We start from the raw sequence: 20,134 nt of genomic DNA, 5'->3' as shown, positions 1-20,134 counted from the left end.
TGAAACCAACAACATGGGGAGCAGTACCTCTTCTATTGCCTTCAAGAGGAATGTTGCTTCATGCTAGGAGTGAGGATGCAATCTTCCTCTACAAAGAAAGCAGTGCTGCTGCTCACTAAATCATCTTAGTTAAACCTTTTTATTGGAATGTGTTGATTTTTTTGTGTGTGCTATTGCTTAAAAGACAATACAAAGCCAAAGAGCTTGAATCACCATTTCTTAACATCCTGCCATTCACACTGCCCAACAGTATTGTTGCATGTATAAGTCACCTGTTTCTCTTGTGTACCACAGACCTACTGCCTGCTTTCAGACTTGCAGTCTGGTGAGAGAAACGTAAGCTAGTGCACCACCCCACACCACCCCCATTTTATCTCTTGTTCTAACAAGAGGTATTAAATATCCCTTCCCTGAGATCTGCAAAAGGTTAACTGCAATATCGCATCCTCAGTTTCACACAGCCTTGCACAACATGCTCCACAAGCAAATGTGTTCATTTTGATGGCTGCCTGTCCTAATAAAATCACTAGAGGAGGAAGAAGACAAAGTGATCCTCCCCTCCTGCTGTAGTCAAAACATTTGGGGGGCAGGAAAAGGTTGGCACAGATCCCAGAAAAGGAGGCTGATAAAGCATTGTAACCCACATCAATTTTGGCATCCCAAAACAAATACAAATGACTTTTCACATAGCTGAAAAGACTGTTATATTTCAGTGCCTCTGCAGGGCAAAGCTGATAGAGGTCAGGCTGTGTTTCATACAGGTGCAGAAGACCTACTGAGAGAGTTCAATTAATTGGTGTTAATCCTTCTATCAAGCTAGCCCCTACCTAGCAGATTAGTGAGAAGTCTCTTCCTTCCAGCCAAGCGCTATAAAGGAACACACCAAACACTCTCATCTCCAGCAACACAGAAAGGCAGATTCAGCCTGTGGGTCATCATCAGCTTCACTGCAAGAATGGCAAGATGTTCTTGTAGAACCATTCTTCAGAAAAGTGGAGGTGATCTCCTTCTGCGCCCAGGAACACCAGCTTCCCTGCTTGGTCCATTTCCTTCAAACCCAATCGATCCTGAAAGAGTAACAAACAAAGGGACCTCAGCTAGAAATCACCATGCAAAACTTAGGCAGAAGGGCATGCAAAGAAGGTGGTTTGGGATCTACTGGTAGATTGCTGGCTGAAAGAGTGTTTGCTTCCAACTATATGTCTTTTGACTTGTTAGCAGATCTTAGACTTCTAGTAAAAAAAGTAGGCTGAGCAAGTCCACTCCTGCCCACTTTGAGGTTTTTTTCTTACAATCAAGGGGTATATAAATTTTATTAAAATAAATCAATATTAAGATCCTAAAGCTGCAGTCATAAACACTGGAGTAAACCCTATAAATGGAGCTTCTGAAAAAATACAGCAGCAAATGTTTTCACAACTACATATATAGAACAATCCTAAACTGGCTTACATCCAGTTTAACTATCAAGGCTTCCTCTGAGCAGATCCTGGGCCAATCTAGTTTGAGGGCACCAAGGAAACTACTGGAAAAATGCTAAAACCTACCATTAGAACTAAGCTGCAGTCTAAAGGGAAATACCACCAAGTTAACTGGCGTGAATTTAACTTAATCAAGCAGGGGGTGTAAAGGCAAGCAGCAGTGACAAACAAAGGGTATAAAGAACCAGGCTGTTAATTTTTATCCTCTAACTCCAAATCGTTCAGGGTAGTATCTGTCCACTTGGCCAGATGTTTTGTGGCTCACAGCCAGTGTATCAATTGCACTGATTCAAGAGTGTAGGGATGATGCTCTTCAAATATTTCTGCAATTTATACTATCTTAAGTTACATCCACTGATTTCAATGGGACTACTATTCTGAGTACAACATTGTTGGACCTCACCCAATGTGTTGTCCCATTAACCAGGGCTGCCTTTTTAATTAATTCACAAAGGCTTTCAGTCACTTAAAAGGTTGCAGTACTAATCCAACCAAATTCCTTTAACTGGCCCCTGAGAGGAGGCAGTAACTGTTCTTAAATACTGTATGCATTCCTAAAAGCTATTGAAGTCTTAAAAAAAAAAAGACACATTTGCCTGTTATTTTTAGAAGCATGCACCCTGCTCTATCGTAAAAGCTTGGAAGGAAGGTACTTCCAGTGGTCAGCATATCTTCAGGTTTGGAAGATTATCTCTGTTCAGTTACACCAGCTTAGACTCATTTATCATTTTCCTGTTAACTGTCTCAATTTCAAATTCTGCAAATCAGTGTTTGTAGAACAGTATTTATGCAGCTCTTTAAGCAGACAGCTTTAGAGTGGAATTTACTTGCATGCAACTATGCACACCTGCAGCACAGGAACCTAGAAGAGGGGAGCACCCTAGAGCACGGGTGTCAAACACAAGGCCCGAGGGCCGAATCCGGCCCGCCAGACCTCGTCATGTGGCCCGTGTACATTTGAATATCTACTTATATTCTAGTTCCAGGCAAGCGGCTTCTCTGAAAGACAGGAACCGGCCGCAGCCCCGGGTTTTTATTCCCCTCCCTTCCTTTTGCTGCGGAGAGGAAGCGAGAACCCTGGAGCTGGGAAGAGGGCGCGTGGGTAGCTGAGTTGGAGGGTGAAGATTTGGGTTGGGCAAGAAGGATCAAGGGTCGGGAGCGAAAGCGCAAGTCAGGGCTCCCTCGCCACCCCCCACCCCCCTCTTAGGACATCCAAGCAGACCCCGCAGCGCAGGCAGCCGTGAATGGGGTGGGGGAAGGCAGGCGAGAGAGACCACCGATCCGGGCCAGCTGTGCCCAAAGAGGGTCGGCGATCCAGCTGCGCCACAGCCCGCCCGCCCGCCCCCCTCCAACGCGAAGATCAGCCACACAAGCTCGCCAGCCGAGCTCCGGGACGCGGGCCTGACCGAGTCCCCGGCGCAGCCGCTGAAGCTAGCAAATGCACGGGAGCGGCAGGGTGAGAAGAAGCCGGGCTCCGGTTAGGCTTCGCCAAAAATGCTGTGGGTGTGAGGCTGCGCGGCGCGCTTTTTATATGGCACGCTGTATCCCTCCGCCGGAGCAGTGCCTTCTTTTTCCCTCTCCCTCCCGGGACTGGGGCATGTGGCAGCAGAGTGACTGCAGCAGGCAGCCCTGCCCCCTCCCCACACCCGCCCTGGCCCCTCCCCCGCTCCCTCCCAGCCCTGGGCTGGCAGACGGCAAGGAGGAGGAGGAGGAGAGGGGTCGCTGGGCGTGCACTCCATCTCCCTCCAAGAAAACGGCGGGCAGCAGCAGCAGCCGGCGCATTGGCTTCGGAGCGCCTGCCAGGGGTTGCAGCAGATGCTGCTCGTGGCTTAGGCGGCTTCTGTGTTCCTGCTTTGGTCCGAGAGGCCGAGCTGTTCCGCAGCAGGCAGGGAGAAGGGCAGGCTGTGTGTCTGCTGCTTCCCTCGGAAGCCCCGAGGTGCAGAAGCCTGGCAATAAAAACAAGAGCGAAAAGGGGCCTGGCGAGGATGCGTTTGGGGCCGAACCTACTGTTAGGCAGAGTGAGGAGGAGAGATCTTGAGGCGACTGGTTTGGGGGTGGGGGGAGGGCAAGAAGAGGAAGCAAATTCTTGCCTAGTTCACTTATTGTTTCTGGAGTTTTGCTCCCAGGGAGAAGGAGAGGAACCTGTGGGAATCTGCAATATCCGCAATAGCCAGCCGTGTACATTTGAATATCTACTTGCCATTATTCTGACTATGTTTCTGCTTTCAGAGCTAGTTATTACTTACATTATTACAAAAAACAGTAATAATTGAATGCAGTGACAATAATTTATGATAATAAAGAGTGGACACATAGTCCTACAGATACAACCGGCCCTTTGAGGGTGACCAAACTGCTGATGCGGCCCCCGATGAATTTGAGTTTGACACCCCTGCCCTAGAGCGTCCTCTTGGTTCCCCATAGCCCAAAGAGGAAGGTCTCCTTGTGAACCACAAGCACTCCCCACTTAAATAAGAGTGCTCGCCACTTATACACAATTATGGGCCCCCAGAACACAAACCCCCATGCAATCTAATATGTAGATATTAATCTCTCTTCTGCAAGTTATTATCTGGTTACAAAACAAAACTCTTTGTTGCAACAACTGATGGGATGTCACACAGCTGGTTTGGTGTCAAATTCTTGATAGGAATAATAGCAACGTTCGGGATAGTTACCTCTGTGTACAGTGAGGTCTCTTGCAAGGGAATGGTCTCTTTGGCCTGACCGCTCCGGTAGTAACCAAACCACTGGGGAAAGAGGAGAGCAACAAAATGAGCCATGCGCTGTTGCAATCACCAGTTCATACCTACACGCACCAGGCCAGCAAAGGCCTGTCCCTTTCGGGCTGCTTGTTCTTCCTCTGCCGCTGCCGCCACCACCAGGTTTGTGGTGTGGTGAACTGGCTTATACTTACTCAAGTCAAGAAGTTTTCCCAGTTTTTTGTGCTAAAATTAGGAGCCTCGGCTTATATTCGGGTCGGCTTATACTCAAGTAAATATGGTATATTGGGTTTGCAAAATCAGCCCCCTTCCATTTCATCAGATTCTTCATGTGCTTTTCACACACATATATACGTGCACACACACACAGAGCTGCCCACCTCAGATGCAGGAGGGTCCACCATGGTATCATTGAGGAACTTCACCATCACAAATTTCTTCAAAGACATCAGGTTTTTCTTATAGGTACTGTTGTTGCTCTGGAAAGAAGAGGGGGGCACAGAGGGAGGAAAAGACAGAGAGAAAAGAAAATTTAAGAGAATCCCAAGCTACCTCGGAATCTGCTTTGCTGATGACACTGCAGAAAATTCCATGCAAATCCTGACCCAAGTGCGCCCCAACAGTTTAGTCATGCTGGCCACATGACCCGGAAAGCTGTCTGTGGACAAACGTCGCTCCCTTGGCCTGAAAGCGAGATGAGCGCTGCACCGCACAATTAGAAACTTCTCCAATAGAAGCCATAGCAGTAAAACGGAAAAATACTCATGAAAGCTGGCCAACATATAAAACACTTCTAAAAAATGAAGATAACCAAATAAAATTAAAGAATTTGAGGAAATAAGAGGACACATCTCAGACTGGTTCCAATACCATCAGTTATTTGAAAAATTTAAATCTGACAAACAAAAGGGGTTCTCAACAGAAATTTCCCGATTCGAATCTGATCTTGTAAATTCTAAAAGAAAAACTCTTTCCAAAACTTATCGACTCCTCCTTGACTGGACAGTCAAGGAGGAGGAGGTAACAGTGGCAATGGTGAGGTGGTCCCAGGATTTTGGCCAGTCAATAACCATGGCCCAATGGGAAAATTTATGGAAGATCAATTGGAAATTCACAAATTGTTACACAATTAGAGAGAACTTTCAAAAAATGCAACATCGATGGTATCTAACACCATGGAAACTTTCAAAAATGTATAAAAATGTGTCAAGTAATTGTTGGAGATGCGGTGAATCAGGAACATTCTACCATATGTGGTGGATATGTAGGAAAATACAGGTATTCTGGAAGGCTTATAGTACATAACAAAACAAGTTAAATGTCAACAGCAACCCTTCCTCTAAGGAAGCATAAGCATGTAGCTCACAGGCATTCTTCTATCTGGTCACTGACCAGGTGCAGATCTTACGAGACTCAGCAAGGCTGCTCCATTGTGTGCCTATGGACCATGCCCTGCATATATCTGCTTAATTTTTGCATGTTTTATTCTACTTTTTCTAGCTTGTTTTTTTTCTTTCTTGAGCCCTTCCAGACCTTCACAATTTCACAATAAACTTCCTGCAGTTTACAGGGGTTGTTTTTGGATTTGATTAGAGGGGTGGGATGAGCAGCCAGACTGGCCAGGCCCAAACCTATCAAACTTACTCGCTCTTGATTGATGTCCGCCAGGAAAAGACTGTGCTTCCTGTATTCCTCTTCATTCAGTGGGTCGTGCCAGTACTGGGCTTGGACCAGGCTGTAGTGGAGGGAGAACTGGGAGTTCAAAACACAAGCCAGAGCAAGCCCCAACCCCCAAGCACATGCCCCCACCCCATAACATTCGACTTCTGCCAAAGTGAACTCACCGGTTCTGGACCACTGCAGTATAGGCCCCTAGGTCTAACATCCTTCGGATCCAGTCACAGAGGTGAGAACTCTCCCCGGGACAACGCGGAAAGCCATACACACCTGTGGCAGCAAGATACCAATTTGCAGGTGTCAGGGAACTGCCATCGGAGGGAGAGGGAGGGCTCCAGAGGGGTTCCGGAGAACGTCCCGGGAGGGAGAGAAGCAGCCCATCTTCTGGGGAAGGAATTCAGCGTAGCACCAGTGGAGAAGGGGGGCAGATGGGGGAATCGGCGAGGTGGCTCCATGACTCCTCGCCGGAGACCAGCGGGGAGAGCACGGGTCCTCCGCTGCCCACACCCTCCCTGCGCAGAAGGCTTCTGCACAGGGAGAGTAGGCGGCGACTAGGCATCAAAGAGCTTCTTTGCTGGAAGAAGTTCAAGAAACGCCCACTGACGGATTCTGCCAGCGATTGAGACAGCCACGGGTGAGTGGCTGTCCGGACAGAAAGGGTTCACCCAGGTAACCCAGCCAGGTGTGGCGTCGATTTACGCACGAGCAACCCCTAGAACCATTACAGCAGGCATTCAAGATCTGAACATGACACCAGCCATTTAAGATGGCCCTTAGTCATGCTTATTACTTTAATAATAATTGTTGTTGTTGGTATTGTTTTATTATTTCTACCCCACTCACTGGCAGCATTTCCCCAGCCACTCTGGGCAGCTTCCTTCCGGCACGTGCAAAAACATAATGTCAAACATTTAAAACTTCCCATACAGGGCTGCCTTCAGATGTCTTCTAAAAGTTGTGTGGTTCTTTATCTCCCTGACATCGGATGGGAGGGCCCTCTGCCTGGTTCCCTGTAACTTTACTTCTCTCAGTGAGGGAAATGCCAGAAGACCCTTGGAGGTGGACCTCAGTGAATGATAGGGGTGGAGACGCTGCTTCAGGTATACTGGGCCAAGAGCTTTAAAGGTCAGCACCAACAGTTTGAATTGTGCTTGGAAACGTACTGGGAGCCAGTGAAGATCCTTTAGGATTGGTGTTATAAGGTCCCGGCAGCCACTCCCAGTCACCAGTCTAGCTGCCACTTTCTGGATTAGTAGTAGTTTCCAGATCACTTTCAAAGGTAGTCCCACATGAAGCACATTGCAGTAGTCCAAGCGGGAGATAACTAGAGCATGCACCACTCTGCGGGCAGGTAGGGTCTCAGCCGTCGTACCAGATCGAGCTGTCCTGGACACAGAATTGACCTGTGCCTGCATGGACAGCTGTGAGTCTAAAATGGCTCCCAGGCTGTGCTGCTGTTCCTTCAGGGGCACAATTACCCCATTCAGGACCAAGGAGTCCCCCACACTCTCCCATCCCATCCCCCAAAAAACAGTATTCCGTCTTGTCAGGATTCAACCTCAATCCGTTAACTGCCATCCATCCTCCAGCTGCCTCCAGACACTCACAGCAGAACCAGGGACAGCTTTCCCTTCTGTCCCTAGCCCGCCGGAGATCACTGACCAGCGCAATCAAGGCAGTTTCAGTCCCATGATGGGGACTGAATCCCGACTGGAAGGGATCCATATGGTCCGCATCCTCCAGGCATAACATCCTCTGTTGCTATGACATAACTTTCCCCGCCTAAATCTGCATTCTCCTGTCTAGAAAACAAAAGACCACTCAGATGGGCTTACCTTGGTGCTGACCTCCTACAGAAATCAGATTGAACATTGGGGGAGAGGGACATCTCTGCACCACCGCCCTCCTGGAAAGGGGGGGACGACAAAAACAGATTAAGCAGCAACCTCCAAGGCAGAAGACACGTTGTCCAGACAGTTCTTATATGCCAGGGCCGAACGCAGAACTGGCAGGATTAGATTGACTTTGATTTAATATTGATTTTGTAATTCAATTTTTATACGTTAGATTTTATTATACTTCTTGTTGGAATTCAGGTCGGGGAGGTAGGGTGACCTGTCGGATGTTCCCATCATCCCCAGCCAGCATGGCCAATGGCCAGGGGTGGTGGGAGGGGACACTTGATGCCATCTGGAGGCCTGCAGTTCCCCATCTTTAAGGTAGTCAGTACTGAGCTGGAGGGGCCAAGGGCCTGGTTCTGTAAAAGGCAGCCTCCTATGTCACAGATAGGTCATTCCATATCAAGTGATTCAACTTTTTTACCTCATCTCATCCAATTTTCTTAATATTTTGTACACTTGTTGAATGATCAAAACTAAGCTTAAATCTAAAATTTCAATTTTTTATCTCTTCCCGTTTGTAAGTTATGAAGGTTTGAAATTTCAAAAAATTGACAATTTTGGCTTTGCACAAAAACCTTAAAAGCTCAGTCCAGAACTGACATACGTCAAAACTAAAAACACCAATCTCTTCAGAACTTCGTGGGCTTTAATATGACATGTCACATAAGGGACTTAAATTTAAAATTAAAGTAAGTTACAAAATTGAACATTTTAAAAAGTGATTTTAAAAAATTAATATGATTTAAACATTCCAAAAAAATGGAATGATTAGTTAACATTTCTAAGAGCCTTCTGCATGCAACACACGTGCTCTACCACTGCATTCTACCAAAAGTCGCCCCCTTTCACCCAAAACTCCTCCCTCATTCTGCAACGCTTGAGACACTTACAGGAACTGCCCTCCCTGTGAGAAGCCCATGGCGTTGTAGCCGCCTCGAAGCTTCGGGTCCTTTGCGAGTTCGTCACACACGAGTTTCACCTGGTCATTCACGTTCATGAAGAAGCTGTTCTCCATGTCCTGAAGAAAACGGAGAACTTGAAGAACAGGAGACAGCCAATGACCTACACATGCCGAAGTGTCACACACTGAGCAGGAGGAAGGCAAGGCCCCACAGGGAGATTGCAGCTCCCTTCCCCAGACAATCAGCCCTCCTCCCTTCTGTTTAAAACGGAAGTCGCTAACCCAGGGATAGGGAACCTGTGGCCCTCCAGATGCCTGCTCATTTAGGAGTATTTGTGAAGCTTATAGTATATTAATAATGCAATGATACAGCAGTCACTAGAGTGGGACAAGTTTGTATATAGATTTCCCTCACTAATTGTCCAATGTTTCAACAAGTGTCACTCTGCAGCTGAATCCCCTGGTCTCGAAGGAGCCAGGTGTTAGTCCTTCCCAGGCCCAGCCTGCCTCACCGGGCTGAGGACCACCTTGAATTTGGCCCAGGAACAAATCAGTCATCAATGCAGATCTATGAGCTGAGGATGTAATATGCAAACATGTTGCAGTGTTCTGCATTAACTGTAGATGATAGATAGATAGATAGATAGATAGATAGATGATAGATAGATAGATGATAGATAGATAGATAGATAGATAGATAGATAGATGATAGATAGATAGATAGATGATAGATAGATAGATAGATAGATATAGATGATAGATAGATAGATAGATATAGATAGATAGATAGATAGATAGATAGATAGATAGATGATAGATAGATAGATAGATGATAGATAGATGATAGATATAGATAGATATAGATAAATATAGATAGATAGATGATAGATAGAAATAATGGAGAAGTAAAGAGGGAGAGATGAGGCGGCTGTGTCTCTCCATTGGCTCTGCTGGACAGCAACTCCATCAGGCTTCTCCTTCAAGCGCCTAGCAGCCAGCAGCCGTTCCACCAGGATACAAGAGGGAGAGGGAGAGGGAGTTAGGGGGACTACAGGGTTCTATGTCTATGGCAAAAATGGGAGGTGGAACTTTAGCCGAGGTCACCCAGAATATATGCCTAGCTGCTTCCATGGGAAATTGCTTTGTCCAAGTGCTTGTATGATTGTGTCTGGCCCCACTCACTACTGGGATGCAGCCCCCGACAGCTCTCCACTGAGGAAAGGCAACCCTCAATGCTTGGAAAAGTAACGCCAGGGTGGAATTTGATTCAGCATCCAAGCTCTGCATAGCAAAACCAAAGCCACGCACGTGTGGGAGAGCTGGGCGGCTCAGCATCAGGACCAAATCCATTTAGAGATCAGAGCTTAGGCACAGACAAGGCTTAGAAGAGGCCTAAGTCAGAGGCCATCATGGCTTCAAGGAGCTCATAAGCAAATCTGCGTCCAAATCCAATTACAACCCGCAGCTTCGGGGTTACCTCATGGGAGTCTGCCCTTCTTACTCCCTTACTTGCTCACACCTGTTTTAAAGGTGTCCATGATGATGCCTTTAGGTTCTCCCCACCCCTACTCAGACATGCACACCCAGTGTGATTGACAAGTCCATTGGGTCGGGGGGGGATGAGAATCCTGCTCATCAACAGGCAGGTCTCCTAGCCTTTCTCATGAACCAGCAAAGGTATGAGTGGGAAGAATTCAACTGCCCCAGAAGCGTCCTCCATTTATCCCCACTGGATTCATGAGATTACTGCTCTTCACCATACCATCATTTCATCCTCTTTCAGGCAGAAGAGATGCTGCTTTGTTCTAATGGCATTTCCCTACAAACACTCCCCCGCCCCTGTCCCTCTTCTAATGCCAGTCTTGGCATCAAGACTGATTGCCCCAATGCACAGATCCTTGTTGGAAGCGGCATGGCAAAAACATGCAGCGCTGCCCACAATGTTCTGCACACTGTCCTTTAGAATTGAAGAGTTGGAAGGGACCCAGAGGGTCATCTAATCCAGGAGTAGGCAATCTAAGGCCCGTGGGCTGGATGCGACCCAATCGCCTTCTCAATCCAGCCAGCGGATGGTCCAGGAATCAGCGTGTTTTTACATGAGTAGAATATATGCTTTTATTTAAAATGCATCTCTGGGTTATTTGTGGGGCATAGGAATTCGTTCATTTTTTTCTGCAAAATATAGTCCAGCCCACCACATGGTCTGAGGGATGGTGGACCGGCCCATGGCTGAAAAAGGTTGCTGACCCCTGATCTAATCCAAGCCTCTGCAATGCAAGAATATGCAGCTGTCTCTTAAGGAGATCGAACCTACAACCTTGGCGTTATCAGCACCACACTCTAACCACCTGAGCTCTCCAGGCTGATAGCTGGGGCTCAAGTTAACAAAGTATGAGGAGCACCATTTTAAACACCATGCCTACTTGAGAAAATTCTCAATAAAAATGACACCACCTCAATTAAGTTGCTGCCAATCTTCAAAGACAGAACGTAAATCCCTGGGATTTTCTTCTCCACGATTTTTTTTATGTAACCCATGCTCTCAGGATTGCAGCAGCTGTCACCTGGGATTAAAGGGAAAAAAGCAGATGAGGGGAAAGATTTGGAATCAGAAATTCAGCAACGGGACTGTTGCAGTAGCATTCTTTTTTAGTCTAGCAAAATATATTTGCAAATTATAACAAACGTAGACCCAGCTCATGTGTTGCTGGGGCCCCCAGGGAGCTATAGGGAAGCCCCATAGTCGGCTCCCACCTTAACGCAAGTGGTCAACTATTAAGACAGAATTTTTAGTTGCTCAATTATCTTTCCTGAAAAGTTAATGGATTACATTAAAAGAAAATCCTGCATTTTACAAAAACTGCCACATAAATATCTTCTTGAGATACTGAAGGCCAAGGCACGTAATAAGCAGATAAACAAAAACACATTTGTTTCTCGGTTCCACACAAACAACAAAATTATCATTCCTGACCATCCTGGGCAAGGCATGTTGTTTCTTGTGTGAGGGCTGCTGAATGTCATCCTGGACTACACCTAGGAAGATAACAGTGTTGATAAAGTGGATTTATACAAACGGCATGCATCTTCTCTTGCCAGTGAGTCAGGAGACTGACACCTCCCATGTAGACAAAGGCAAAAGGAATATATAATGTTTATAATACTCCCGTTTGTGGAATGCTCTCCTCAGGGAGATTCGCCTGGCACCCTCATTATATATATTTTAGGTGCCAGGCGAAAATGTTCCCCTTTGGCTGACTAACATTCTGCAGCCTTTTAAATGTGTCTGTGGGAAGTGGGCAGGTTTTTGTGTAGCTGTTTTAATCATGTACTTGTTGTAACCTGTATTTTATTCTGCGAACCTCCCTAAGATCTTATAATGAGGGGTGGCATATAAATCTAATAAATATAGTGGTACTTCGGGTTAAGACTTAATTCGTTCTGGAGGTCTGTTCTTAACCTGAAACTGTTCTTAACCTGAGACACCACTTTAGCTAATGGGGCCTCCCACTGCTGCTGTGCCGCCGCCGCACAATTTCTGTTCTCATCCCAAAGCAAAGTTCTTAACCCAAGGTACTATTTCTGGGTTAGCAGAGTCTGTAACCTGAAGCGTCTGTAACCCAAGGTACCACTGTAATACTAAAATATAGCAATTTCTGATTTCCTGACCAAACGTCAGCCATTTTGATCCAGATATATACAACAGGCACTTACTTGAACAGCTGTAACCCAAAGCCCCATCCAAAGAAAGGGGTGGGGGAGAAGAGACAAGAGTATGGTTTTAGACACACATAGGAATACTGCACTTCAAAATAAATGCATGCCGAATGTGGCTTTAGACACGGCCCAGAGTTTCCTGTACCCTCGTTAATTGTATGCTCATGACATCAATTTAGATTGTTTGCCATTGAATATTAGTCTCAGCAGAGAAAGGGTATCAGGATTTTTTATTCTCCAAGCACAGGGCTGAGACGTCACAGGAGGCAGGGAACTGAGGACACGTTATTGGCAGATCAATGGTATTGTGAGAATTTTATATGAAGGGAGAGGGTGAATCTATTACTAGGAGGGTAGCCCCTTGAAAGAAAGAAAGAAAGAAAGAAAGAAAGAAAGAAAGAAAGAAAGAACAAGTTTGGTAATCAAGATAAAAGCCCAGATAATATCAGAATGAGGTCTGGACGGATGCAAAATTTCATACTATATCTAGCATTTCATGTTATTCCAGTTATATTTCACAATGGGTCTATAAGTGCATATACATCATACAGTTGAAGCACATTTCTTCTCCAAAGAATCATGGGAACTGTAGTTGAAGGGTGCTGGAAATTGTAACTCTGTGAGGGCTAAACTACAAATCCCAGGATTTGGGGGGGCATGTGCTTTAAATGTATTGTCTGTGTGCAGCCTTAGACCACATAAAGAAATCTGGCCTGATCTCACCAACCTGGAACTCCAAAAGAGCCTCAGGGGAAGAGACAAGATCAGCAGGAAACTGGAGGAGGATCTTAGGCAGGGAAGCTGTACATATCATCTTCCCCTAAGGAAAAAATATTAATCGCCCAAGCAGCTCTGTCATCAGTTTCCTAGTCATTAGTCCTTCCCTCATTTGTGCTCCATCCCATGGATAAAAGCAACAGATTACAAACCGTTGGGAGTAAAAGTCCGAAAAAGAATCAAAAGCGCAACAGGAGAGTGCACATCCAAATTTCAAACCTCACTCACAGTACTGAGTGTGCTTAACATCTTACATGGTGATTTGGAGTGAGTAAGAACCCTAAGACAAGAAGTCTGGAGCCTTGGACTTTTATAAAGCTGAATGATCACACAAACGCAGCCATGCTATAAACCAGTCTTTAATTGAAGCTGAAATCACTGTGAAGAGTCAAGGAAGTCTGGAGCCTGTGGCCTTTCAGGAGATACAAATATTCTCTTTTATACTGTGGCTGGAGGGGTGGTCCTGGCCTGGAGCCAGGTCCTCTAACTCTTTACCCCTGGAAAAGAAATATTATCTCAGGGTAAGGTGGACAAAACTGAGGCTCCTCCAGATGCTGCTGGACACCAGCTCCCATCAGCAAGGCTGGTAGTCAAGAAAGATGAAAGTCCACGAATATCAGAAGGTGCACAAGGTCCCCCGCCCCTATCCTAGAGTCAGCAACTACCTTGAAAGGAGGCTGGGCAAAAAAGGGCCACCCTCTACCCCCACCCAAAGTGGACTAACAAGTAATCCTCCTAATGTAGCCCCTCATCACCTCTAAATACCCCTTTTGCAACTGGTCCTCTTTCAAGGTTGGAGTTGGTCATGGGGCCTCCAGTTGCTAAACCTGACTCCAAGACGTCTTGCCATTTCAGGATGCCTTTACATTTGCAATTTCTCAGCAACTGCTTTAGGGCAGGGCAAGGGTTTGGGAAGAGAATCAAACTGGTCTTAAGGAACAGCATTAATGCTACCTGCCCTTTCTTACTGTCTTATTCAACAGTAAATGCATATAACACTTGCAATGTCATTGTCTGGAACTAGATGCTGTGTTTTGTATGGCATTCTTCCAATTTTGTAAATTCCGTTTTTTAAAGTTTCATTTTCTCTTCTGTTTAGTTTCAGTTATTTAATGATGTTGGTCAGCATATTTCTTTGAGAAACAGTGTCCCATGATCCCAGTTACAGAGGCAGGAAGCCCTTTTCATCTCAAGGGCCACATGCCTCCGGGGGAGAAGCAGGGCAAGAGGCAAAAGTGGGCACAGCAATCAATTTAATGTTTACCTTCGTTCAGAAGGCTAGTTTCTACACACATCCCACTCCATCCTCATCCAGGCAAGAAAGAGGCACTATCAAAGTTCAAGGACACATTCCAGACAAGCAAAAACACTCAAGAAGGGTGTAAACCAGGGCCAGCAAGGGAGGGATATGGGCTGGGGAGAGTCCCAAGGGCCAGACAGAGAGCCCTGGAGGGTCTGGTCCTGGACCTTCAGTTCCCCACCTCTGCATTGAAACAAATTATAATACATTTTCCTTGACTGAGATGAGCTTTGAATGCCCAGCTCTTTTCACGCCACTCCAATTATTCAACCATCCCCTTGTATAATCCAATTAAGTGATAAGATCATAAAGGGAAGGATGGCACTTGGCCAGCTTTGAACAAGCTTCACCAGATTTCTTGCCACCTGTCTGTTTATGCATCAAACATTGCTTTTAGACTAAAGCCAGCAGATAAAAAAGGTCACTGTTGGCAGGATAATTACACTGAGGTAGTTGTTAAATATTACTGCTATATTTATAAAAGCTGCTTCCATTTGCACTATTCATGCAGAATCAAGCTTCATTTGTGCGCACGTGTGTCTTTTTATGGTATGCAATTGGCAGAAGGATAAGCTGTATCAATCCACTTTTCAACTAATGTAGTCTACACATCAATCACAGCAACTGAGAAAAAACTGTGAACACCCAAGAAATGCTAGAAAGATTGTCACTACAGACAAGTCCTCTCTTAAGGAAAACCACTACAGAGAAATGCATACAAGCCTTGCTTGGTGAAATACTGGATCCGTTTCCTGCAAATTGATAACCTAGTAAATCACACAGTAAGGAAAATGTGATTGGCCAGGCTACTGGGGAGTACAAGACTGGGGTCAGCAAGCATGGGTTACAATGAAAAACTGACCCTCTGGTTTAGATACTAGTCCCTCCAGACCCTTTAGGCTGCTTAATGACAAACAGGAGACAGTGACTTGGAGGAGACTTGTTTTTTAGTTTCACAGTCATAGTGTAACTGTGCTGCTTCTGTTCTCAAAGCACTACAAACTTATGATTTTCCAGATAAGGAACTGAAGCTACAGGACTATTAGGTAGTTACCACATTACCTTCCTTCTGAAACTGAAACAAGAAAGCCACAGAGTTTCACCCTAAAAGAAACCTTGCAAGGTAACTGAAGTGGTGACACTTTGAAGTAGCAGAACCCAAACTTGAACCCATGTCCAACAGTTTAACAACTAATTAACACTTGCTTTGCTCCATCCTATGCACCTGGCTTTTTTTTTCTTCATTTTTTAGCTTGACAAGAGTTAACTGACAGTGCAATCCTATGCAGATCTTCTCAGAAATAATTCCCTGCAAGTTAAACGGGGCTTATTCACAGGTAAATGAATAGCCTCCTGACAATTAGCAACCTGTTGACAGATACTAAACTACGAGCAAGCCCACACTGCTGTTAGTAAGGCTGCGATCCCCACTTACCTACGAGTAAGATCCATTGAATTAAATAGGCCTTACTTCCAAGTATACATGGCTAGGATTGTGCTACAATTCGTTTTGTTAAAGCACCTCATACTACATGCTATACAGATGTCCCTAGTGCTTTACTACAACGAGGCTGGAACTCCGTGGGAAAGCGTTTACCCAGAACCAGGGTTCGAATTTGCATTCAGCCACAAAGCTAACTAGCCTGGTCGCTCTCTTGTAAAACTCTCTCGACTGCTGCGAAAGCAAAAAAAACCCGGGAGGAACATTTAAAACACCCACTCTCACTCTCGCTCTCTCGACAAAGCATCAGCCGAGACCCTGACTAGATCCCGCTCACTCACCCATGCCATGCCAGATGACCAGCGGCACTGGCCCCGCCGAGCTCCCAGGACTCAGCAAGCAAAATCCGCTCAGCAGCTGGAGCAGCAAAACTTTCTGCAGCCTGGCCGACGCCATCTTGGATCTGTCATATGACACAAATCCTCCCCCCCCCCCCGCAGCCGAGGAAAATATGCCATGTGCACAGAGAGGAGGCGGGCCTGGACCAGCCTTCTCGCCTCTTCAGAAAGGAGCAGCTCTGGGAAAGGGAGATTGGAGGACTTGGGTTGGAGGGGCAGCCAATTAAATAACAAAACGAAAATCTCATTCAGGTTGTTTTTTTAATAAAAATTTGGTAAATATTTAATAAATATTTTATTAATTTCCCAATATAACAAAAATAAAACATCAATACAAATTCAATATCAAACAAAAAATTGACTTCCCCCCTATTTCCCTTCCTTGGTTCCAGTGTTTATCAACATACCGTATGTCCAATGTAAATAAAATAAAAACCATTAAAATTACTTATTGTTCATTCATAATCTAATTACAAGTAGTGCTAGAACCCTGCCAATATATTAACCTGTGTACATTGCTTCTGTATATATGCAATAAAGTCCTTCCATTCTTCCTTAAATTCATTGTCATCTCTTTTTCTTAGTTTCATTGTCATTTTTGCCATTTCAGCAGGTTCCATTAATTTAACTTGCCAATCGTCTTTAGTTGGGACACCTTCTTCTGTCCAGTGTTGTGCAAGCAGTACTTGTGCGGCTGCAGTCACATACATAAATAAGTTCTTTTGTAATCTAGGTATATCTACTCCTGTAATAGTAGGGATGCTTCTCGTTTTTTGACAAAAGGTTTTTTTTTTAATCATTTCATTATAAATTGTTTCCCAATCGTTTTTTTTTTACTATTTTACATTCCCACCACATATGAAAAACCTCCCTTCCGTTGTTTTACATTTCCAACACTTATTTTCTTTAATTTATACATTTTTGCTAATTTGACTGGAGTTATATGAAAATGATTTATAAATGGTATCTAATTTTCTTCAGTCGCCACACATGCTGTAAATTTAATCCCACTCTTCCATAGTTTTCCCCATTCCTCCATCTGAATATTGTGTCCCACATCTTGTGCCCATTTAATCATGACTGATTTAACCTCTTTATCTTTCATTTCCCAGTCTAGCAACAGATTGTATATTTTTGATATTAATTTCTAATCATAAAATATTCAGTTTCATGCTTCAGCCAGTCTTCACACTTACTGCATTTATACCGCACCTTTTCCTCAAAGTTGCTGTACACTGTCCGTCCCCCCCATTTAATCCCCACAACAACCCTTTACAGTAGGCTAGACTGCTAGAGGTCGTGACTGGCCCAAGGTCACACAGTGAGGTTCATGGCTGAGTTGGGATTTGAACCCTGGCTTCCTAGGTCCGAATCCAGCGCTCTAACCACCACACCACACTATTGGCATAAGAGGGAGGTGTCAGAATGCAGAGGAGGAAGGCAGGGCTCCTGCACCCTATAGTTGTATAAATGAGATTATTTCAGCAGATGCAACTTGCCATGCAAGCTGTGCAAGGCTACCAATAGTTAGTAGCCGCAATGGGTATTTTCTGTCTTTGCTGTTGGACACAGTGTGCCACTGAATACCACTTGCTTCCTGCACAGGTGGGGAGAACACGGTTGCAATCAGGTCTTGCTTGTGGGCTTTCTAAGAGACATCTGGCCACTATAGTAACAGCATTGACCACATGATACAACAAGACTCTTCTATTCTTGTAAGTACAGTAATATATCCATTGAGTACAATGGGACTTGTAAATACACCTAGGATTCTGCTTCAGAGGTGAAAGCAGGTTTCAAATAACAGATGAGGAAAGAGTGGCCCTCCACATGCTGTTGGGCCCCAGCATCCCCACCCATTAGCCATGCTGCAGCAGCTGATGTTAGTTGGGAGTCAAAACAGTACCTGGAAGACTGTAAATTTCCCCACCTATTTTAAACTGGCAGACATGCCTGACCATTATGCCTGTTTGCAACAAACAGAACAAGCTTTCCACTGTCAGATTTGCAGTGCAACTCTATAAATGTATACCGTATTTTTCGCTCTATAGCACGCACCCGACCATAACACGCACACAGTTTTTAGAGGAGGAAAACAAGAAAAAAAAATATTCTAAACGAAACAGCGGATGTATGATTTTTGTGATTCATGCTGTGGCCACAGACATGTGATCTGACGGTGAGTTTGGGGTAGCCCAATGCAAAAATCCTGAGGATCCATGTGGATCCATGCTTTGTAACCACGTTTTTGCACCACTGCGGCCCCAGGCAACAGTGGGTGCATGATTTTTTTGGTGCAAGCTGTAGCCATGGACATGCTATGTGATCTGATGGTGAATTTGGGGTGACCCAGTGCAAAAATCCTGAGGATCCATGTGGATCTGTGCTTTGTAACCATGTTTTAAGTGGGGAGGGAAGGAAAAGCACTCAAGGGACAAGGAACACGCGTGGGGTGGGTGGAGAAGGATGCTGTTAATAATGCAGAAGAGGGGTATAAGAGGAGAAGGCTCCTCTCCTCTCCCACTTTGCTCCTTTAAAGCAAGCAGGCTCTCTGTCCCTCTTTCCTCCCCACTCAGCGGCTCTTCTCCCGCTTTGCTGTTTCAAAGTAAGCCACGGAGGAGGGAAGGAAGGGGAACCATGGATCCTCTGCTCACGACTGCAGCAGATCCCCCCGCCATCCGTAGGCATTCGCTCCATAACACGCACAGACATTTCCCCTTACTTTCTAGGTGGAAAAAAAGTGAGTGTTATGGTGCAAAAAATACGGTACTTCAAAATAAGCCCCTTGATTTCAGACATATGGTAAAGGTAAAGGGACCCCTGACCATTAGGTCCAGTCGTGATCGACTCTGGGGTTGCAGCGCTCATCTCACTTTATTGGCCGAGGGAGCTGGCGTTTGTCTGCAGACAGCTTCCGGGTCATGTGGCCAGCATGACTAAGCCGCTTCTGGCGAACCAGAGCAGCACACGGAAACACCGTTTACCTTCCCGCTGGAGCGGTACCTATTTATCTACTTGCACTTTGTGCTTTCGAACTGCTAGGTTGGCAGGAGCAGGGACCGAACAACGGGAGCTCACCCCGTCGCAGGGATTCGAACTGCTGACCTTCTGATCGGCAAGTCCTAGGCTCTGTGGTTTAACCCACAGCGCCACCTGCATCCCTTGGACTTGTCAATTTTATTATTTAGGAGAGACCAGATAACTTTCCTCTTAAACGAGCCTTTGGTGCAAGATGACATCTTTCTGTCCCATCTGTTTTGAGAAATATATTATGCCCTGATGTCCACCTCTCACTCTCCTCAATATTGAAAGATACAAAGACTGGAAAGTAAATACATGGGGCAGAGGGAGGATGGTTTAAACTTTAAGCTTAAAGTCTGGAAGGGAGAAGACAGCTGGGTTTGAGCCTTATGGAAGAATCACCTTGTACTCTTGCTTAGCTTTTTCTGGGTATCTTCATTGCTGGAGAGTCCTAGGAGGAAGTCACTGCGTGAGGTCCAGCAATCCTGGTAACTATGCATGGCTGTTCATGTTCTCTACTTTTTAAAGTATGGCTGGGTACATCTAGGTTAGACCTAGATTGTAGAATCATCCTCTTACCCCCTTCTCCTACAAGCAGAATCCTCATAGTTGCTAATGCAGTAAAATAACACTAGCATTTGTTTAGTGCTGTAGATGCAGTTTTTCAGAAGTCTCCAATCCTATGCACACTTACCTGGAAGCGAGTTCCATTAAACTCAGTGGACCTTACTTTTGCGTAGACATGCAGGATTGCACAGAGAACCACCACAGTCCTTAAAACTAAGGATTATAAAGAG

The 20,134-nt window shown here is 45.4% G+C and overlaps 1 protein-coding gene across 1 annotated transcript; it reads right to left on the bottom strand.

Annotated features, from left to right (window-relative positions):
• Positions 1-120: 120 nt before the first annotated feature.
• PPT1 (palmitoyl-protein thioesterase 1) lies at positions 121-16,399 on the bottom strand. The gene is made up of 9 exons (XM_053398829.1): positions 16,260-16,399; positions 11,138-11,247; positions 8,673-8,800; positions 7,717-7,787; positions 6,049-6,151; positions 5,849-5,939; positions 4,585-4,683; positions 4,160-4,231; positions 121-1,067 (listed from the first exon to the last, which is right to left on the bottom strand). Exons 1-9 carry the CDS (start codon positions 16,372-16,374, stop codon positions 945-947), a joined length of 912 nt encoding a protein of 303 aa, XP_053254804.1. The 5' UTR covers positions 16,375-16,399; the 3' UTR covers positions 121-944.
• Positions 16,400-20,134: the final 3,735 nt, after the last annotated feature.

Source organism: Podarcis raffonei, chromosome 8 (assembly GCF_027172205.1).
Source record: "Podarcis raffonei isolate rPodRaf1 chromosome 8, rPodRaf1.pri, whole genome shotgun sequence".
In the NCBI taxonomy this organism is placed as follows: Eukaryota; Metazoa; Chordata; class Lepidosauria; order Squamata; family Lacertidae; genus Podarcis; species Podarcis raffonei.
Note: the sequence above shows the minus strand (reverse complement) of the source record. Positions and strands in the feature narration are given on the sequence as shown.